This window comes from Rhinatrema bivittatum, chromosome 3, assembly GCF_901001135.1.
Source record: "Rhinatrema bivittatum chromosome 3, aRhiBiv1.1, whole genome shotgun sequence".
NCBI lineage: Eukaryota > Metazoa > Chordata > Amphibia > Gymnophiona > Rhinatrematidae > Rhinatrema > Rhinatrema bivittatum.
The window spans coordinates 351,726,358-351,744,731 of NC_042617.1; the positions used below are offsets into that span (position 1 = coordinate 351,726,358).

At 43.3% G+C, this 18,374-nt stretch overlaps 1 protein-coding gene across 4 annotated transcripts in view; it reads left to right on the forward strand.

Annotated features, from left to right (window-relative positions):
• The window catches only part of EPHA7 (EPH receptor A7), a 410,651-nt gene that overhangs the window by 316,800 nt on the left and 75,477 nt on the right, over nucleotides 1-18,374 (forward strand). For all 4 annotated transcript variants that reach the window (XM_029595405.1, XM_029595407.1, XM_029595403.1 and 1 more), the window contains exons 7-9: nucleotides 7,295-7,463; nucleotides 15,131-15,239; nucleotides 18,173-18,228. In XM_029595405.1, coding sequence (XP_029451265.1) covers nucleotides 7,295-7,463; nucleotides 15,131-15,239; nucleotides 18,173-18,228 — 334 coding nt within the window. The remainder of the gene's footprint in view (nucleotides 1-7,294; nucleotides 7,464-15,130; nucleotides 15,240-18,172; nucleotides 18,229-18,374) is intronic.

An 18,374-nucleotide genomic window follows, 5' to 3' on the forward strand; every position in this document is an offset into this window, starting at 1 on the left:
TCAGCACAGTAAGTCAGCCTAGATCTCTGTATGCCAGGCTACTGTACTTAATAGCACGGTCAGGGTTTACATTAAATCAATGTAGAAACCCTATGTTGAAAGAGTGAGAAGGAGTGCCTTCGCCTCCATCCCCTACCCTTCCACCTTCCCTCGAATGGGCAGCCAAAACAGATCTGCCACCGCAGATCATCGCTGGCAGGTCAGAAAATGAGTCCACACCGCCTCCATCCTCTTCCATTCCCCACCTAGCCAGATCTCCTAAACCAGGGGTGGCCAACTCTGATCCTCGAGAGCCATAAGCAGGTCAGGTTTTCAGGATAATCACAATGAATATGCAAGAGATAGATTTGCATACAGTGGAGACAACGCATGCAAATCTATGTCATGCATATTCATTGTGAGTATCCTGAAATCCAGGCTCATTTTCTGTCTCTTGAGGACCGGAGTTGGCCACCCGTGCCTTAAACACTAGTTTCATTGGGAACCAGGAGGTCTAAGCATCCAAGAATTTAATATAAATACCAGAGCCTATTACTCTACTTACAAACAGTGCTAAAACAAAGTACATATCTTCCCTTGAAGGTTTAAAACACCAAATTGTTATCCTTTGCACTGCGTGTGGGTGTGCGTGACTGTCAGTTGAAATTTCGGTGAGGCTAACTAATGTCATCAGGCATTGCTGATCTTGCATTGCTGTTCATTAGTGCCTTGTGAGGTGTTGATGGTGCATTGAAGGATTTCAACAAATGGTCACATTATGCTAGCTCCGACACATTATAAAACCTTTATTTTTTTTAATCAACCACTTTATCATTCAGTGTCAGACATACTAAGGGCTTTCTTCCACATTGTATCTGCGGGGGGAAAATGCTTAGTATATATGGCTCTAAGTTATAGTTTTCATTTCTGAGAATTGTGTGCAGCCACAGTGGGGAATACATGATAATGCCTGCACATTTTGCCCCTAAATAAGGTTCTGTTAGTGCTCCATACATTAAATTTACAAATTATATTTAATTGTGAAAAAGAAAATCATAAAGCAACCTGAAACTCACTCTTGCACCTTTCCTCCTTGATTCTATGCTTTCCTGTGTGCCACAGGAGAGCGGAGGAATACAGGAAGCATCGGAATACTGCAAGAGTACAAATAAAGGCACAAGAGGCAAATCTGGAACAAAGGGACAGTATGAACCTGATATGAGGCACACTCAGAAGTAACATAAGAAGATTAGACTCGGCAAGCTGGGTTAGACCAAATGTCCTGTCCTGTGTCTGAGAGTGGCAAGATCGGATGCTTATAGGAAGTACATAAAACATCAGAAGTAGCATTGTCTGTCCACTATCACACCCTTCATTTTCCTAGCAGTCTTGGTTTAGGGATGATGTGAACCTGATGTGACAGCCCTAACTATTATGTTAAATAGCCTTTGACTAATATTATTCATAAATTTGTCTAATCGTTTTTTGAACCCAGTTTTAAATATGCCCTTGCGACCTCTTGCGATAGTGAGTTCCCCAATTTAATTCAATCTAATTTAGTTTTATTTATAACCCACCAATCCAAAATATCCAGAGTGGTCTATAGAATAACCAATGAAACATCCGCTGTAATGATAGACCAGCATCAGCCATTCAGCAGGTTGTCCTGTAATGGTTGGTTGTGCACATGTGCGGCCCACATTACATGAGGACATCAAGTGCTTTGGAAGACCGCAATGCTAACGGGTTCCCACCACCTAATACCAGGACAATAAGTAGAACTGCATGGCAGTGGGCAACATTGCTGGTGGGGTCCCTACTCTCCACCTGTATAAGAGAAAGTCATGGTAAGGTGAGGAGAAGGAGAATTGACCAGAAGATAAGGGAGTGGGTGGAGGGAGTAGAAGGCAGTGTATGTGTGAGGGGAGAGGACAGAAGGGGGAAGATAGTGAGAGAATGGGAAGGGATTGTGACTGAGGAGGAGAGGGAAATGGAGAATGGGGAGTGATGAGGAGGAGGAGGAGGAGGGAAAGTGAATAAGAGGAGTAGAGGGGCGAGAAGGCAAAGGGAATGTAAGTGAGAGAGGGGAGAGGTGGAGATGGGGTGAGAAAAAGGAGGGCAGCAGAGAGAAACAGTATGTGGGGATTATGAGTGAGAGCAAATGTGCCACAAAGAGATCACCCTGCCATTCACTCCCCCTACCCAGACACCCAGACACAAACAATCCCACCCCTCATACTCACAAAGACACATACACCCTACTCAGAGACTCACCACACTCACCTAGCTCATGCGCAGACACATCCACCCAAGTAGACACACACGCAAACAAATATATATATCCATACTCAGAGACACACCCCATATTTCCCACTCACACAGACATAGACATCCACACAATCCCTAAGCTCTCCACTACATGAGCCACAAACATCCATGTCACCCACTAACAAAGATATACACACACACACACTTATTCACTACATTTTTGGGGGAGCCCACAGTTAACATGGGTGGACACTGTTGCCAGCCCTTGCTCCGCCCCTACGCCTGCAAGTGGATCTTCAAGGCAGTGGCTACAAAACCCTTTCAATTTCTGATAGCACTGCATCTCCTCTCTTCACTGTCCTCCCTGTCCTTTTTCTCCTGTTTTTCATTCATCCTCTGTGGTTAATGCAGTTACTTTATGCAAGGGTTAATTTCTCAGGTTGCTGAAGAGCAATAGTGTAAATAGGCTTCTAGCCTTCTACCCAGCCCAGGCATTCCTGAACTTTTATGAGGCGGAGAGGGGAGAGAATTACCTGCTAAAAGTATCCATAAAGACTTTGATGGCCTCAAACGTCTAGCGCAATTGCAGTAGTGCTTTCCATTGACGATATCCCCCTTAAAGGTACAGGGGTCATGGACTGGCAGTGATTGGAATGCATCCAGGCCCTCCAACTCCTGCACCTTCAAGGCGATGACTCAGATGGGACATGACCCTGCTGCTAGGGGTGGAGGCCCGGGCCAACATGAGGGGGCCAGATGCCCCCTAAGGTCCAGCCATGGCTACATCACTGGGGGTGATAATTCTTTCAGTCTGAGAAGTACTTGAGAACTAATTTCCTTTGTGCTTCCTACACACCTTTTATGATGTTTTATATCTCTATGTTATCCTCAAAATTCCTATTGCAAGCTTGCTAAACGTGAACTACCTTAACCTCTTTGTGAACTGGTGAAAAAGGAGCTGCAGCCGTAAGTGCAGCCCAGGGCAGGCCCCTGCTACTGAGTCATCAAATAAAAAAAAAAAAAAAAAAAGCTGCTACCATTGCTTCTGCAGCCCAGCGCAGCCACCTGCTGCTGCTATAGCACCAAAGAAAAGACGTTGTGCCTGTTGCTATTGATACGGCCTGGGATAGCCTCCTGCTGCCGGGCTGCTGAAGAAAAAGAGCTGCAGTCCCCCCGATTCGGGGCTGTACTGGAATGGAAGTGCCACTGTGGGAAAGGGAAGAAGAAAAGGCTGAAGGGAGAAAAGGAGTAAAGAGGCCAGAGGGAGACGGGAAGGGGAAGATGGCAGAGAAGTTGGAGGGAGAAAGGGAAGGAGAAGAGACTGGAGAGGGATGGAAGGGCAGGAGGAGAAAGAAGCAGAAAGGAGGGAGGTGGAAACCAGAAGCAGGAGGAAGAAAGGGAAGCAAAAAAGAAACCCCTTCCCCCTCAAAAAAAAAAAGAATGTAGAAGAAAAATGAACGAGGGACAGGAGGCAGAGTGTGACATGAGGGAAGAGTAAAACAGTGGCACACTGGATGGGGGTTTGCACAGTAACATTAGCACCTTGCGCTAGCAAAGCGGCAGCCATCATGGGCTCTTGGTGGCGCTTTTGAGAATCGTCTGTCATATTTCTCCCTCAGTCTTCTGAGCGGAAGCATTCTAGATTTTAGAGTCTCTCTGTAAATATCATCAGGAACCATGGAGCAAGATGGAGGAATGCTCCCTCCCGTCCCCAGTATCCCTTTAGAAGACTTTGGAAGTGTGGGGGAGATGGGGAGGATATGGATCAGGCCACTGGATGCCTTTGTTGAGGCTCAGGGATGGGGGTGGTGTATGGAATTTGTGCCGTCTGAGGCCCTTGTTCAAACACTGGGGGGGGGGGGGGGGGGGGGGGGGGGGTCAATCAGAGTCCTCATTAGGGCCTGCATTGGCATCAGAAGGCTAATGCTATTGCTTAACTACACTTCCTAAGATGTAGTTAAGTATTAATCTTACCGGTAGAGCATACCTCAAATAGTGTTGTTTAATGTGCTTTGAGCCAACCCATAGTAATTATTCATGCGCTGCAAGCATGCATGTGAATGCTTCCCAGTACATTTACATTTCATGCATTAGACCACATTAAGTCTGCGTCATTGTTAATGGAGACTAACATTCTCCAGTGCCTTAACTATCACATGCATGAAACACATATGTTAGCATTAACAACCCATAACTTTTCAGCCTCCTTCAATGTCTTTTATTCTCTGTAGCAGGTCACCTCTATTTTCTCACAGTCAAGATATGAAATATATTCCCATGATATATGGTTTGTAATAAAAAAAAATCTGGACTGTCGTCTTAGAAAAGCAATTGAAGATATCACATTGTTAAAAATAAATGTGGCGTGATAAATATAATTGTGGGTTTCAAGATGTGGGTTTCTGCTGTCTCATATAAATGTAAAAGTTTAGCAATAGATTAATACAGCTGTCAGATATATGTCATTGTTGTGACAAACCACACTTTAAAATGGATTAGAAAAGATAGCGTAGATATGTTTCCTTATAGATTTAGAGCTGTCTTTTTTATAAGGTGGCATTTTTGCAATTAAGGGAGGGGGAAATCATGCTTTATTTTTAAACTATAAATTCAGATATAAATGCAATATTATTTAATTGTATTATTTGTTTTTGAAATCTATGGAATTGAGAATATACATAATGGAACTTGCACTAAACAATTTCAATTTATAATTTTTTAAATTGAAAAGAAATTATTTTTTATAATTTCCCAGCCCTGGTTGGATCTTGATTTTTTGTGTTAAATTTCTTTTTAGCTCTATTTTAATTTTTGCTATTGTAATTCTTCATTCCTTTTTATCCTCACACTTCATTTTTTTCTGTTCTTCCCTTACCTCACTCTGGGGCAGATGTAATAAGGTGCGCTGAAGCTGCCGCGGGTTTGCGTGCGAATGTACATGCGTTTATACATGCGTTTTCCTGCGCAAAGCCCTATACAGGGATGTAATAAGGGATTTGTGTGCAAGATAAAAGCGCATATGAATGCGCTTACGGACCCGCAGTTTTTCCTGCATGATTAAATGCTAACGGCAAGCAAAGGAGGTGATTAGCTAATCATAGGCAATGCAGGGAGCCGCGCTAATGCTAGTGCAGATTATTTACCGCCACAGTCAGGGCAGAAGTTAAGTGTCAGCGCCGACTCAGGGGGCCTATGTCGGCATCCAAACATCCAGAAAACCACCTAGCTGAGTGCCTAGCTTAGCATCCAAGTGGTCAGCTTAGCTAGGTGCTTTTCTGGGTACCCAATCATATAGATTCGCGACCAAGTAAGTGCCGAGTTCAGCACCTGAGCAGTAACAGAAGCTAGGTGCCTTTCTGGGTGCCCGATGGTACAGATTTTCAAGCAACTAAGCACTTAGCTCAACGCCTGAGTGGCATGGTAAGCTAGGCACCTTTCTGGGCACCTATCATATAGATTTTTCTGCCACGAACAGAGCACGAGCGGCTTGATAAGCGCCTAGCTGAGAGCCGATCTCGGCTTCAGAGTGGCCAGCTTAGCAAAGTGCTTTTCTCAGTGTCCAAGGTAGGCGCTTCCCTGGGTGGACAGATGCATGGCCAGAAGAGTGGCAAGATTGTTGTGAATTAGCATCCATGAAAATATTTGCCATGTTTTCTGCAGCACAGTTATTTGAAATATTAAAAATACTTTCCAGGTCATTACTTTCACTTAATATGTGAGACCCGTTCACTCGCTCACTTTTATGTGAAGATTATCAGCGCGGGTTTTGAGCACGGATGTGGCCGCTTATTACATAGGCCCTTGCCACGCTTAGGTGTGTGCATTTTTCCATACCTGCATGGATTTCTGTGCACAAATCATTTGCATAATTTATGTTCTTTACATCCCACGGAAGCGGTAGCTTCAGCCGCCCACGGTGATCGAAACCCACACTCATAACGAGAGCCTGTTTTGCCACGGGTCTTATTTCATCGGCTCCTCTTTCACCACAGCTTATCTCTTCCCCTCCCACAGGTACCTTTCCCCCCCCCCCCCCCCAGCCTTTCCTTTCCCTGCTCCCTCCCGTGGTTTCTCTTTCTCTTCTTCCCCTTCTCCTCACTGGATCCTTCACTGACCCTCTGCTCCTCCCCCCCCCCTTTAGCTCTTTTTCTGCACCTTTCCTCTGTATCCCTTCTCCTTCCCCTCCTCTTTAATGAGGCTTCACAGCAGGCCAGTTTCCTTCATCTGTAGAGCGGGTCAGCTACCTCCTCCAGGCTTGGCCCAGCGAGACTCAAGACGCCACCCCCTCCTTTTTGAGCTGGGGCTTGGACAAGCTGCCTCTTCCTCCAGTACAATCTGGGGATGGAGCTGGCTACCTCATCCTCCAGCACAGGCCCAGTCCATTTTTTTTTCTTTGGGGGGGGAGGGGGGGATGGGACGGGATGCTGGGGATCTTGAATAAATAAATGAAAATCCCTATAACCGAAAAAGAACTTAAATCGGGGAGAAAATCTGAGGTTTTCAGGTTTCATTTGGAAGTAATATGCCTCTCATATACGGTTCCCCATTATCACTCATTTTTAGTTTTTCTTTTTAGAAAATCCAGTCAGTGGAGTTTTCAAGAGAAGTGGAGGATGCCAAAACAATGCCATTATGCGCCCTGGATGATTTTGAAATGTCAGTTTCCAGGGAGTAACAGAAGACAACTTGTGAATAAGCACAGAATAGAACATTTGGTGAAATAAAATAAGGATACACTTTCAGGAGACCTTTCAAAATCACTTTACTAGAGAATTAATGGTAGTACATGAAAATTTCAAAGGATGCATGTTTGATTATTCTTAGAAAATCTAAGGGGGTATCATTTTGAATTTTTTAGAGGGTATAATAGCAGCTGCATTGAATCAAGCTTCTCCATGACCAGAGGATGTGTTGGGTTCACATTGTGAATCACTTGAAATGGAAGCTATGCGATATATCTAAATGGCTTGATCCATTGTTAAAACATTTCAGCACACTGGAATTGACTGTTAAGGAATGTGGTATCATTGCTTCTTCTTGTTTCCAGGATCAAAGAGAACGCACCTACTCAACCCTGAAAACAAAGTCTACTTCAGTCTCCATCAATAATCTAAAGCCAGGAACGGTGTATGTTTTCCAGATCCGTGCCTTCACGGCCGTGGGCTATGGACTTTACAGTCCTAGACTAGATGTTGCTACATTAGAAGAAGCTACAGGTATCATTCTTTCTCACTTAAGAAAACAGTATAACCAGCATTGAAGTTTACCAGATTCCTCTCTGATATATTTTTACTGGCTGTATTAAGCTCTTGTCAGAGGTGATAGTGTTGGAGGTTATTCAGTGGTTCAGTCAAAATTTGATTTTGCGGTTGTTATTAATGTGCCTTTTATAAGCAGCTTTGTGCTTTTTTTTAATATGAGTCCCCTTCCGAGAATGTGTATAATGTAGTTCTTTGCATGTTGTGGTTGGCTTGTGTACTCCACTCTTTTTATACTAAACTTACTTTGAAAAGCTAGTGATATCAAAGAGGCTGATATCCCCTTTACAAAAGAGGTGTTCTCCAGGCCACACTTACAGGCTGATTTCCTAAGCTTTTTTTTCCCCCATTGACACAGAATGGGAGAAAAGCTTTTGTTAAATGAAACCCTAATCAATTTGGCCAAATTTTTCCTTTAACTATTTTCATTGTTCAAAGATGTGAAAAAAAATGCACTTTTCCTAAACAATGCATTCTTATGAGGAAAAATCTCATATTTTACCAAATTCTACAGCAAAATAAGTGCAAGGTTTGGAAGTAAAAGAATGAGTACTTTAAAATGGATGAAAGTTCAACTTTTCTAGATATGATATGAGTTATATTTTGTTGCATATTGTTTTTTGTTTTTGGCTTGAATTGATGGATGAATTATTACTCTCTGAACATAAAGCGAGGTAATTTCACATGAAAAGATTTTTAAAGATCCAGTTAATTAGAAAATACATGGAAAGGTATATACTTTTTGTTCTCTGAAACACAAGATGCATAGACTTGAAAATGTAATCTATAACCGGTATTTCCCAATGCTTCTGAAAACATGCCCCTGGGAACTCTAAGAATGGCTAAAAGCGGATACTTTGTGGAACAGCAGCTTGTATATTGTAGCCTTTGTTGAAGGAAGGCAATGTTCCAATAGCCAGTTTATGCTCATAAATGACTTTCAAAATTGTCCTCAACTTGAATATGTCGCTTGCAAAACATATTCATAAATAATGTGATTAAAAAAGACTGATGGATAAGTGACTCATGTGTAGTCGAACCCTCACATGCAATATTATCTTTGGGTAATTCATGTGGGGGCAGATTTTAAAAGCCCTATGCGCGTAAATCCAGCTGGATTTACGCGCGTTGGGGGGTTACGCGAGCCGAGCCTATATTGAATAGGCCCGGCGACACGCGCAATCCTCGGGACGTGCTTATGTCCCGGGGATTTGTGAAAGGGGCGGGGTGGGGGCGGGACCGAGGCCTCCGGCACAGCGGGATCGCGTGCCGGCACTCAGCTGGCGCGCGCAACCTACGCCTGCCCAAAGGCAGGCGCTACTTGCATAATAAAGGCATGGGGGGGGGGGTTTAGGAAGGGCTGGGAGACGGGTTAGGTAGGGGATGGGAGGGGAAGATGGGGGGGGGGGTGGAAGGAAAGTTCCCTCTGAGGCCGCTCCAATTTTGGAGCGGCCTCAGAGGGAACAGGAAAAGCCATCGGGGCTCACCTAGGTCTCGGTGCAAGGGGCATAGATTTGTGCGTGCCGGGTTACGCGCAGAAATCTACGCCCGCACGTGGGTATTAAAATCTGACCCATGGTGATCCCATAAAAAGTGTCACAACTGGTAAAGAATCCTATTTTCCCCCAGGATTAGTCTGATTGTTAGAACTCTCTACTATTGAAAATGAAAATCACGGGGGAAAAAGCTAACAGCCTAAAAAAGATGGGCTATAATGTGGATCAAACTTACCTTGACCCTGTAGGACCTTTTATGGCTGAGCCACTCCTGATGCCTTAAGGCCAGGGCATTTCCTCATATTTTCACTCAGTCTATGTAGGGGTAATTTAGTAACAACCCATAGAAAAATGTCAGCAAATAAGTACATAAGTTACACCAGTTTTCCAAGCAGAAAATTATCCTACCTGCACGTAATTGCAAACGCCTCCTGAGTTCCACACCTGGGAACGTCTTCACTCTGTCCAAGTAAACTTATGTGCTAACATGACATGCTTTGGTAAGTTTAGCCAAATATTTAAGCGGGCAAGTTTGTAAAGGGCCCTTTCTGCATGTGAAACACTGTTTTTACCCGTAGAAGTGATGGATAACATTTAGTGCCTCTGGGGGCTAGCTGGCTCCTTATGCAAGTTTAGAAGGCCACACCTACTACTGGATCACATGGTCTGGAGATGGGTGTGGCAAATACATAAAGAACGGGCCATCATATACTTTATGTAGAACAGATTTACATGCGAAAAGTAGCATATATTGGAGAAATTTTCAAAAATGCATTTCCGTGCATAAACCTAGTATTAAATGTGTAAATTATTTTAAAAATTACCCCCTAAGCCACATACAGTACTCAGAGCCAGTGCAAGGGTCGGCAGGCAGCCTAAGTAGACCGTACAGCTTGGCCCCCCCCCCCCCCCCGCATCACACCTTTCTCTCTCTCTCTGTGACTCACTGCCGCTCCCACAACACTGTCCAACTGCCCCTTTGACTCCGGAGCTAACTATGCTGTTGTGATATCCGGCTGCTGCTCCTCCTATTTTCCAACATGCAGGCCCAACCGTCGATGCTCCCTCTCATTCTGGCCCTGGCTGCAGCTCTTATTCCTCCATTCCATGGGGGCCGATGCCAATCGCAGCCAGTGGGAGCACTAGCCCACCACCACCACCACCACCCCCCAAACTTCCAACACTCTAGGTGGCCACCTAGTCCGCCTGGTGCTTCCACCGGCCCTGATACCACATACTGACAGAATAAGTTCAACATAACAATTTAAAGGTTTTCAGGCTATTATTTTACTACTGATTTATTGGTTAATCCTCTGCAGTGTCTTGCTTCCTGTTTACTGTTTCGTTTCTCTTCAGTGCCTTCCCCTTCTTTCTCTTTTCTGTTTGTGCTCTTTTTTTTTTTTTTTGTCTTCCCTTAAGTTTCGTCATTCGTATATTTTGTCTATTCTCTCCTACTGACTTCCACACCTACACTTTTTTCAGACACCTACAGCTTCACCTGTTTGTCCAACCCAGCCACACATACATATAGCCCCCCCCAGTCCTATATACAGCCCACTCACCCCTACACACACGCATGCACACACTCCTGTGAACCGCAGCTCCTCACGTGCAGTAGTAGGGCCTGCCAGCCCTGCTAGCTGCAGCTTCTCTGTTACAGCCCAGGGAGTATTTTTCTCCTGCACTCTTTGTGACCAACCTGAATCTTATAAATCCCTGATTTGCAGACCACGCAAACGTCGTTTGAGGGATGCCATTCTGCCATAACTGATATAATACTTAATTTATGTAGGACATTAGAATACAGAATGTCAAAGTTTGCCATGGATGTGGTTATTTAAAAAAAAAATTTTTTTTGAAAATTTGCTTGTTACATTTTTTTTTAATTGTTTAGATAACAGAGTTTAGAGTTAACAAAACGTAACTGCAAAATTATTAAAAATGCTAGTATTAGAGAGAGAGAAAAAGAGAGTCTCTGCATCAATGGCAGGGGGTAGCAGGAAATTCGAATCAAACAGTTACCAAGGGCCCTGAACTTGGTGGTTGGTGAAACAGATAAGTATGGGAAAATAAGTGTTGGAGCTTGCAGGGCAGACTGTATAGGCTGGTCTTTTTCTGCCATCATTTCTGTTTCTATGTTTCTATATTGTTATAAATAATAGAGATGTGAACAGGTACCGGACTCGTTTCCAGTATCGGGTTCATAGTAAAACCGCGGGAAATCTTCATTCGTGGTTTTGAATGCTTTTTTTTTTTTTTTCGACTGTCCGGAGCTGAAAAAAAGAAAACCCACCCAGACCCTTTAAATCTCATTATTTAGAATCCCCTACCCTCCCGACCCCTCCCAAAATTTTTCTAAATTACCTGGTGGTCCAGCAGGGGTCCTGGGAGCGATCTCCCGCTCTCGGGCTGTCGGTTGCCAGTAAACAAAATGGCGCAGATGGCCTTTGCCCTTACCATGTGACAGGGGCTATTGGTGCCATTGGCCTGCCCCTGTCACATAGTAGGAGCAATGGACGGCCAGCAGAATGTACTTGTGCCATATTTGTATGATCACACATAAACCCCCTTCTACTTTTGTTACATTCTGTAGTGATAATAGATGTTCATTCTGGTGTTACTTCAGACCAAGGCACTGCTAACCATGCTAGCGATGCAGTGTCCATCCCCTCCTCTAGGACAGCTTGCCATGACTGCCGAGTAGCTACAGCAGTGGAGAAGAAATTGCTAGCTTTTGTAAAATAACCCTATCATTTGTTTTTCAGCACATTGTCATTTCTCTTAAATCAGTTAAATAGAACCAAAGAAGTCCTGCTGTGTAGATGATATTTTCCCTTTAAAGCAGCAATGTTAGGAAAAAAAATATATTTTTAGATACAGTTCAGCCCTCATTTAAATTTCCCTCAAATGGGTTTGAAATGTATTCCATATGAGTTTTGAACATATTTATCAAGTACTGTGTATTTGAAACTCAAATGGAATGCACTCTAAACTCATTTCAGGAAAAGTTAAGGAACTAATATACTGTAAATTATTTGGCAGTTCAACACAATGATTGTGGTCTCTGTTGTCGTTCCAGTTTGCATCTAAATCCTGAGGAGGCATTCCTGCTAAAAGATATATGTAAATTAGGGGGTGGGGGCTGCTCATCCTAATTAGAACCCCATGCAAAGTGTAACTGTAGGATGAGAAACTGAACAATGTGCTTTTGAAGAGAGATCTTTAAACATAGAAACATAGAAATGACATCAGAAAAAGACCAAATGATCCACCCAGTCTCGACCAGCAAGCCCATGCCATGTTCTTATGTATCAAGGCTTAATTGTTAAGGGTAGCAACTGCAGAACCAGCAAGTTTCCTCCAGTTACCCCCATGCACTCTTTTCCTTATTTCCAACCTCTAGCCTTTAGGGATCCACTGTGTTTATCCCACGCCCCTTTGAATTCCCTGACTGTTTTCATCTTCACCACCTCCTCCGGAAGGCCATTCCGGGCATTCACCACCCTCTCTGTGAAGAAATATTTCCTGACATTGATTCTGAATTATCCTCCCTGGAGTTTCATTTCATGACCTCTACTTCTATTGATTTCTTTCCAACAGAAAAGGTTTGACGATTGTGCAACATTAAAACCTTTCAGATATCTGAAGGTCAGTATCATATCACCCCTGTACCTCCTCTCTTCCAGGGTATACATATTTAGATCTTTAGGCCTCTTCTTATAAGTCTTCCAATGCTGACCCCTTCCCCATTATGATCACTCTTCTTTGGACCGCCTCTGTCCTGACTTTATCCATTGTGAGATGCGGGCACCAGTACTGAACACAGTACTCCAGGTGAGACCTCATCAAGGGACTTGTACAAGGGCATTATCACCTCTTTTTTTCTTACTGCCTATTCCTCTCTCTATGCAGCCCAGCATTCTTCTGGTTTTAGCTATCGCTTTATCACATTTCTTTGCCGCCTTTGTGTGATAGACACTATCACACGAAGGTCCCTCTCCCAATCCGTGCTCATTAGTCTTTCACCACCCATCACATAAAGCTCTTTTGTATTGCTGCATCCCAGATGCATGACTATTGGCATTGAATCCCAGCTGCCAAATTTCGATCACTCTACAAGTTTTCTTAAATCACTTTTCATTCTCTCTACTCCTTCAGTTGTATCCACTCTGATGCAGATCTTAGTATCATTCGCGAATAGACAAACTTTACCTTCTTCACCTTTCACCAGATCACTCATAAAGATATTGGACAGAATTGGTCCCAAAGCCAATCCCTGTAGCACTCCACTTAACACCTTTTTTTCTTCAGAGTAGGTTCCATTTACCATTACACGCTGTCTCCTATCAGTCAACCAATTTGCAATCTACGCTACCACCTTGGCACCCACTCCCAAGCTTTTCATTTTGTTCACGAGTCTCTTATGTAGGACATATCAAAAGTTTACTAAAATCTAAGTAAATCACATCGAGCGTTCTTCCCTTAACCAGTTCTCTAGTCACCCAATCAAAAAAGTCAATCAGATTTGTCTGACAGGACCTTCCCCTGGGGAATCCATGTTGCCTCTCGAGCAATCCACTGGATTATAGATAGTTCACTATCCTTTCTTTCAGCAGAGTTTCCATTAATTTTCCTACCACCGAGGTGAGGCTAACCAGCTTGTTTCCAGCCTCCTCTCTGCTCCCACTCTTGGGAAGCAGGACCACCACAGCTCTTCTCCAATCTTTCAGTACCACTCCCGTTTCCAGGGATCTATTGAACAGGTCCTTCAGAGGACCCACCAGCACATCTCTGAGATCTCTCATATCCTGAGATTTACCTCATTTGGCCCCCTGGCCTTGTCCAGTTTCAGTTTTCCTAGCAGAGGGCATGGCAACGAAAAGGTGCAACATTATTCACTGCCACTGGTAGGAACCTGGGCCAAGCTCAACGATGCAACCTGGTGGCCAGCTTCAGGGCTTTATGATTTGAGGGTTCCAGAAGAGGTCTCCGGATGAGGACCATCACAGTGCTAACTGAACTGAAACAAGTTGTGGAGGAGATATGAAACCGAGGGAGTAAATCCCTGGATAGTTATGAATGAAGGCTCATGGTGCTAGATTCCGACCCTGGTTCTGATTGAGTTTGAAGCCCAAAACAGCAGGAAGAAACTGCCAGGTGAAGGAAAAAAAAAAACATCACCCGCTTTTCCTTATAGAAAAGCACAAGATTACAGGAGCCAAGGATAAAAAAGAAGGAAGGAGAACCAAAGGAGGGAGCAATTGGTGGAAGAAAGGGGCAAATCAATATTCTGAAAAATCCAGCCCAACATTGAGTTATAAAGTGTGAAGAATAAATAAATAGCAGAGTAGTTTTTAATCAGAAAAGCTGGGAAGCTAAATTGAACTGTCCTTTGGATAAAGTGCAGACATCCTTTGTAGTCATGGCAGCTTTTTAGCATGGCTTGGCATTTTCTTTAATTGATTCATTACTGTTCTCTGTGCAGTAGTTAATAGCACTCTTGTAAAGACAAAATGTGTGCGTTAAACATTACGTGTCAAATGACAATGTATCGCTTTAAACAAATTTTAATCTGTAGGAAAGGACTGGTTTAATAATGTTTTTAAACGAGAAACATGTGAAAAGAGTCCAATTAACCCAAAGTTGCGTGATAAAAGGTTCATTAATTCATTCGTTCATTCTTCCTTTAAAACGATATCTCAGCAGAATTCTTTAGCTCTTAGCTCATCTTCTAGGTTGTTCTTTTGAGTTATATCAAAAGAAATCACACCAAGATAGGTTGACGTGTTAAAAAAAAAAAACAACAGCTAAAATGAAGATTGAATGTGTCGTGTGTGCTATGTGTTCCCATTTTATGTATGTGACAGCCCGGTATAGCAAACGTTATCGAAAAATAACGATTGTGCACTTTCCACAGGAAATACTTGTAGCATTTAAGCAGGTGGTGTGCGTGCAGGGTGTAGCATTTCTGAGACATACTTTTTGTCAGAACAAAAATTGTCGTTTCTGGTTACAGAAGACATGAATGATCATGCTGCGATGCATAATAAGAGATCATATAACCTTTTTGCAGTTCTCTTTTCTACATTGCTGAGTTAATATGAAGTGTCTGGATTTTTTTTTTTCTAGCCACGGCTGTTACCAGTGAACAAAATCCTGTCATCATCATAGCAGTGGTTGCTGTGGCAGGCACCATCATTCTTGTCTTCATGGTGTTTGGCTTCATCATTGGAAGAAGGTAATTGAATGGGGCTTCAGCAGTATTTCCACAGATCTATAGTACACAGTAATTTTATTATTATTATTATTATTATTATTATTCCTATATATATAAAATTAACTAGGGTTTGTGTATTGGTCACCCAGCCAGTCACACTGAAAATCATGCATTTCTTGAGAGTTTGGGAAGGCATCTTTTGAAGGATTCAGTGTCCTTTGGCTTACCTGAACATGTTAGCATGTTTCTCTGACTAGCCAAGAGCACAAACTAAATGCAGGCACGGTAACCTTCAGACTCGCACGTGGGCACTCTTTGGCGCATGTCCATCGGCACACGCCCAGATACATGGCCACTTTATAATTTGCGCACGAATATATGCGCATGTTGTAAAATAGGCTGACCGTGTGCATATGTGCACCAAATTGTAAGTGGGCGCACACATATGCATGTAAATCCTGGAATTTTAAAAGGAGCGGACATTCATGCCATTGCCAGTTTCACCAATTTGTCTACCAGTTCTCCCAGTTAACAGTAAGTCCTCCAAACCCCCCTGGTTTGATAGCCTGCACTCCCCCCCAGCTACCCCAGACCCTTTAAATCCCTGAGAAATAGATCTTTGTTTATTTTTTTAAACTTACACCTTGTTCCTAGCAGAAGTAAGCTTATGTACCACTGGACCTAGATGCACGCCGAAGCGTGTATTTACATGCACATCTCTTGGCCACGCCCCCAAATGCCCATGCCCCACCCATGCCCTATCCCCTTTTTAAAACTTTTGATATGTGTGCACAGCGGGAGTTATGCTTCTGCAGCGTAAGCCGGGGTTATAAATATCGTCAGTATTTAAATTTGGGCATCAGTGCCAATGTGTAGTTTTTGGATTGTGTGGGTGTTGGTATTACTTCAGATTGGTGGTGAGTGGTATTGGTCAACGTTTTATTGTTCTAGGGACACACTGGCATCATTTTTGGATAGCAAAAGTAAAATTTATTGTCAAACTGACTCCAGTTCAGTCAATGTTTAGTAATCCGGTCTGGGTTTTTCCCAGAAAGATTAGTGCCATACACCTCGGCGCAGGTACCATTTCAAATCCATCTCCCAGGAAATGGGGAGATGGCTTGTAAACAACCTGGTGATGGGGTGAAATGGAAGAACATGCAGGCCGAAATGCACCCTGTCTCTTAATTGCGTAAATTAATTTTGAAACATTCTAAAATGGTCAAATTATTCTCTCATTGCGTACACCTGAAGAAGGCAGGAAAAGAACTGGCATGAAAGAGTTGTGATGGTTTCCTAGCTAGTTTCAGTGCTGTTTCCTCTCCCAGTATAGTTGGAGCAAGGATCTTGGAAATCAGAAAAGTAGTGTGACAGTTTAGAAATGAGGAGAGGAACTTAGAGAGCTGTTTTCCAGCTCTGCTCTGAAGCCTTGTAAAGGTATAAAACACTAAAATAGAGGGGAGAACAATTAAGGATATATAAGACTGTGTGTGTGTGTCTGTACAGTGTGAATGAGAAGTTTATTGTTAAATTTCCAATCAAGGTAAGAGAGAGTAGTATCGATTAAAGTTAGAAACTAGCTGTGCTGCAGGTTGTTCTTCACAGCTTTAATAGAATAAGAGGAAAGTTTTGAAAAAAGAGACTGGTAAAATTAAAAGGGACATTAGGCTTTACACATACTAGCCCACCAGGGCTGCCCATTGTCGCACTGCTGTGGGACAAATGACAACCCCACTATACAGGAAAATATCCTCCATCTTGGACAGGAGAAGTTCCAGTTTCCTCTGTGGTCTCCAAGGCTTTAGGATGCAAAGAAAATCTTCACTAGCTCTGACAGCTGGGCCCCCACGGGCTAGGGAACCCTCTATGCTGGATTTGGAGGAGAGATATCTTCTTCATAAATCTGATTGGTTCATCATCACTCGCTGTTTCTTATGCTCACACACATGCTCTCTCTCTCATGCTGTCACTTACACATGCTCACCGGCTCACTCACTCTCTTTTTTCCTCTCAAACTCATGCTGTCATTCACACTCTCGCTCACAGACACATGCTCACTGGCTCACTCAACTCTCTCACACTCTCACTGTCATGCATGCTGACTGGTTTACTCACTCTCACACACGCATACTGTCTTTCATGATCGTGCTCACAAACATGCTCACTGGCTCACTCACACTCATACACATGTATTCTCTTTTTCACAATCACTTTAACCCCCCCCGTGAATATGTTTTACTTACATTGGTGATTAGTGTGGATCCAGGCAGGCCTGTCTGTTGATGGCCTGTGAAATTCCATAGAAGGAATGGGCTAGAAGGCCTCTGCTATTTGTTTATTTATTTATTTATTTATTTTTTGCCAGATGGTGAGGAGGGTATGGGTGTTCTGCTGGATGTCTCCTGCCACTGAGAGAGACAGGACTGACATGAGAGGGAAGCAGTCAGACAGTAATGGGAAATCTGCTTGCTACCTCCTGCCATGGGAAAGGCAGAGCCCATATGAATGAAGGCGGCAGGAGTGTTTCCCACCACCGCAGTAATGGTGGGTGGGTGGGTGGATGAGAAAGAGGGTTACGTAGAGGAGGCCCACAAAGCCACTGCTGCTAATGTGGATAAAGCCTTGCTGAAGAGCCACAAGCAGATCTGGCTTTCAAGATATCCACAGTGAATATGCATTAGATAGATTTGCATGCTCAGCCTCCATTGTATGCAAATCTATCTCATGCATATTCATTATAGACACCCTTAATACCAGACCTGTTTGTGGCTCATGAGGATCGGAATTGGCTACTCCTACTGTAGGTCATGCATTCCATTCTCACTTCTGCTATTGTCTTTCTGTAAATCAGCTGAAAATAAAACACCACTTAAATCTGGCTTTCCATGTTAACAAACACATTTTCTATAATTAGGAGAGCTTTCAGCTAAAACAAAGTTTGACTTCCTTTGCAGGCACTGCGGTTACAGCAAAGCAGACCAGGAAGGGGATGAAGAACTTTACTTTCATTGTAAGTGTTTTGCTTTTCTTCAGGAATTTCCATATCACTTATGCCCAATTTTTCAACGCACTGTGCGCTGCACATTTTAAAAATGACCCGGTCACGAGCATATCCCCTGGTATGCCCAGAAGTGCCAGCCTGTCTCAAAAAGGAGG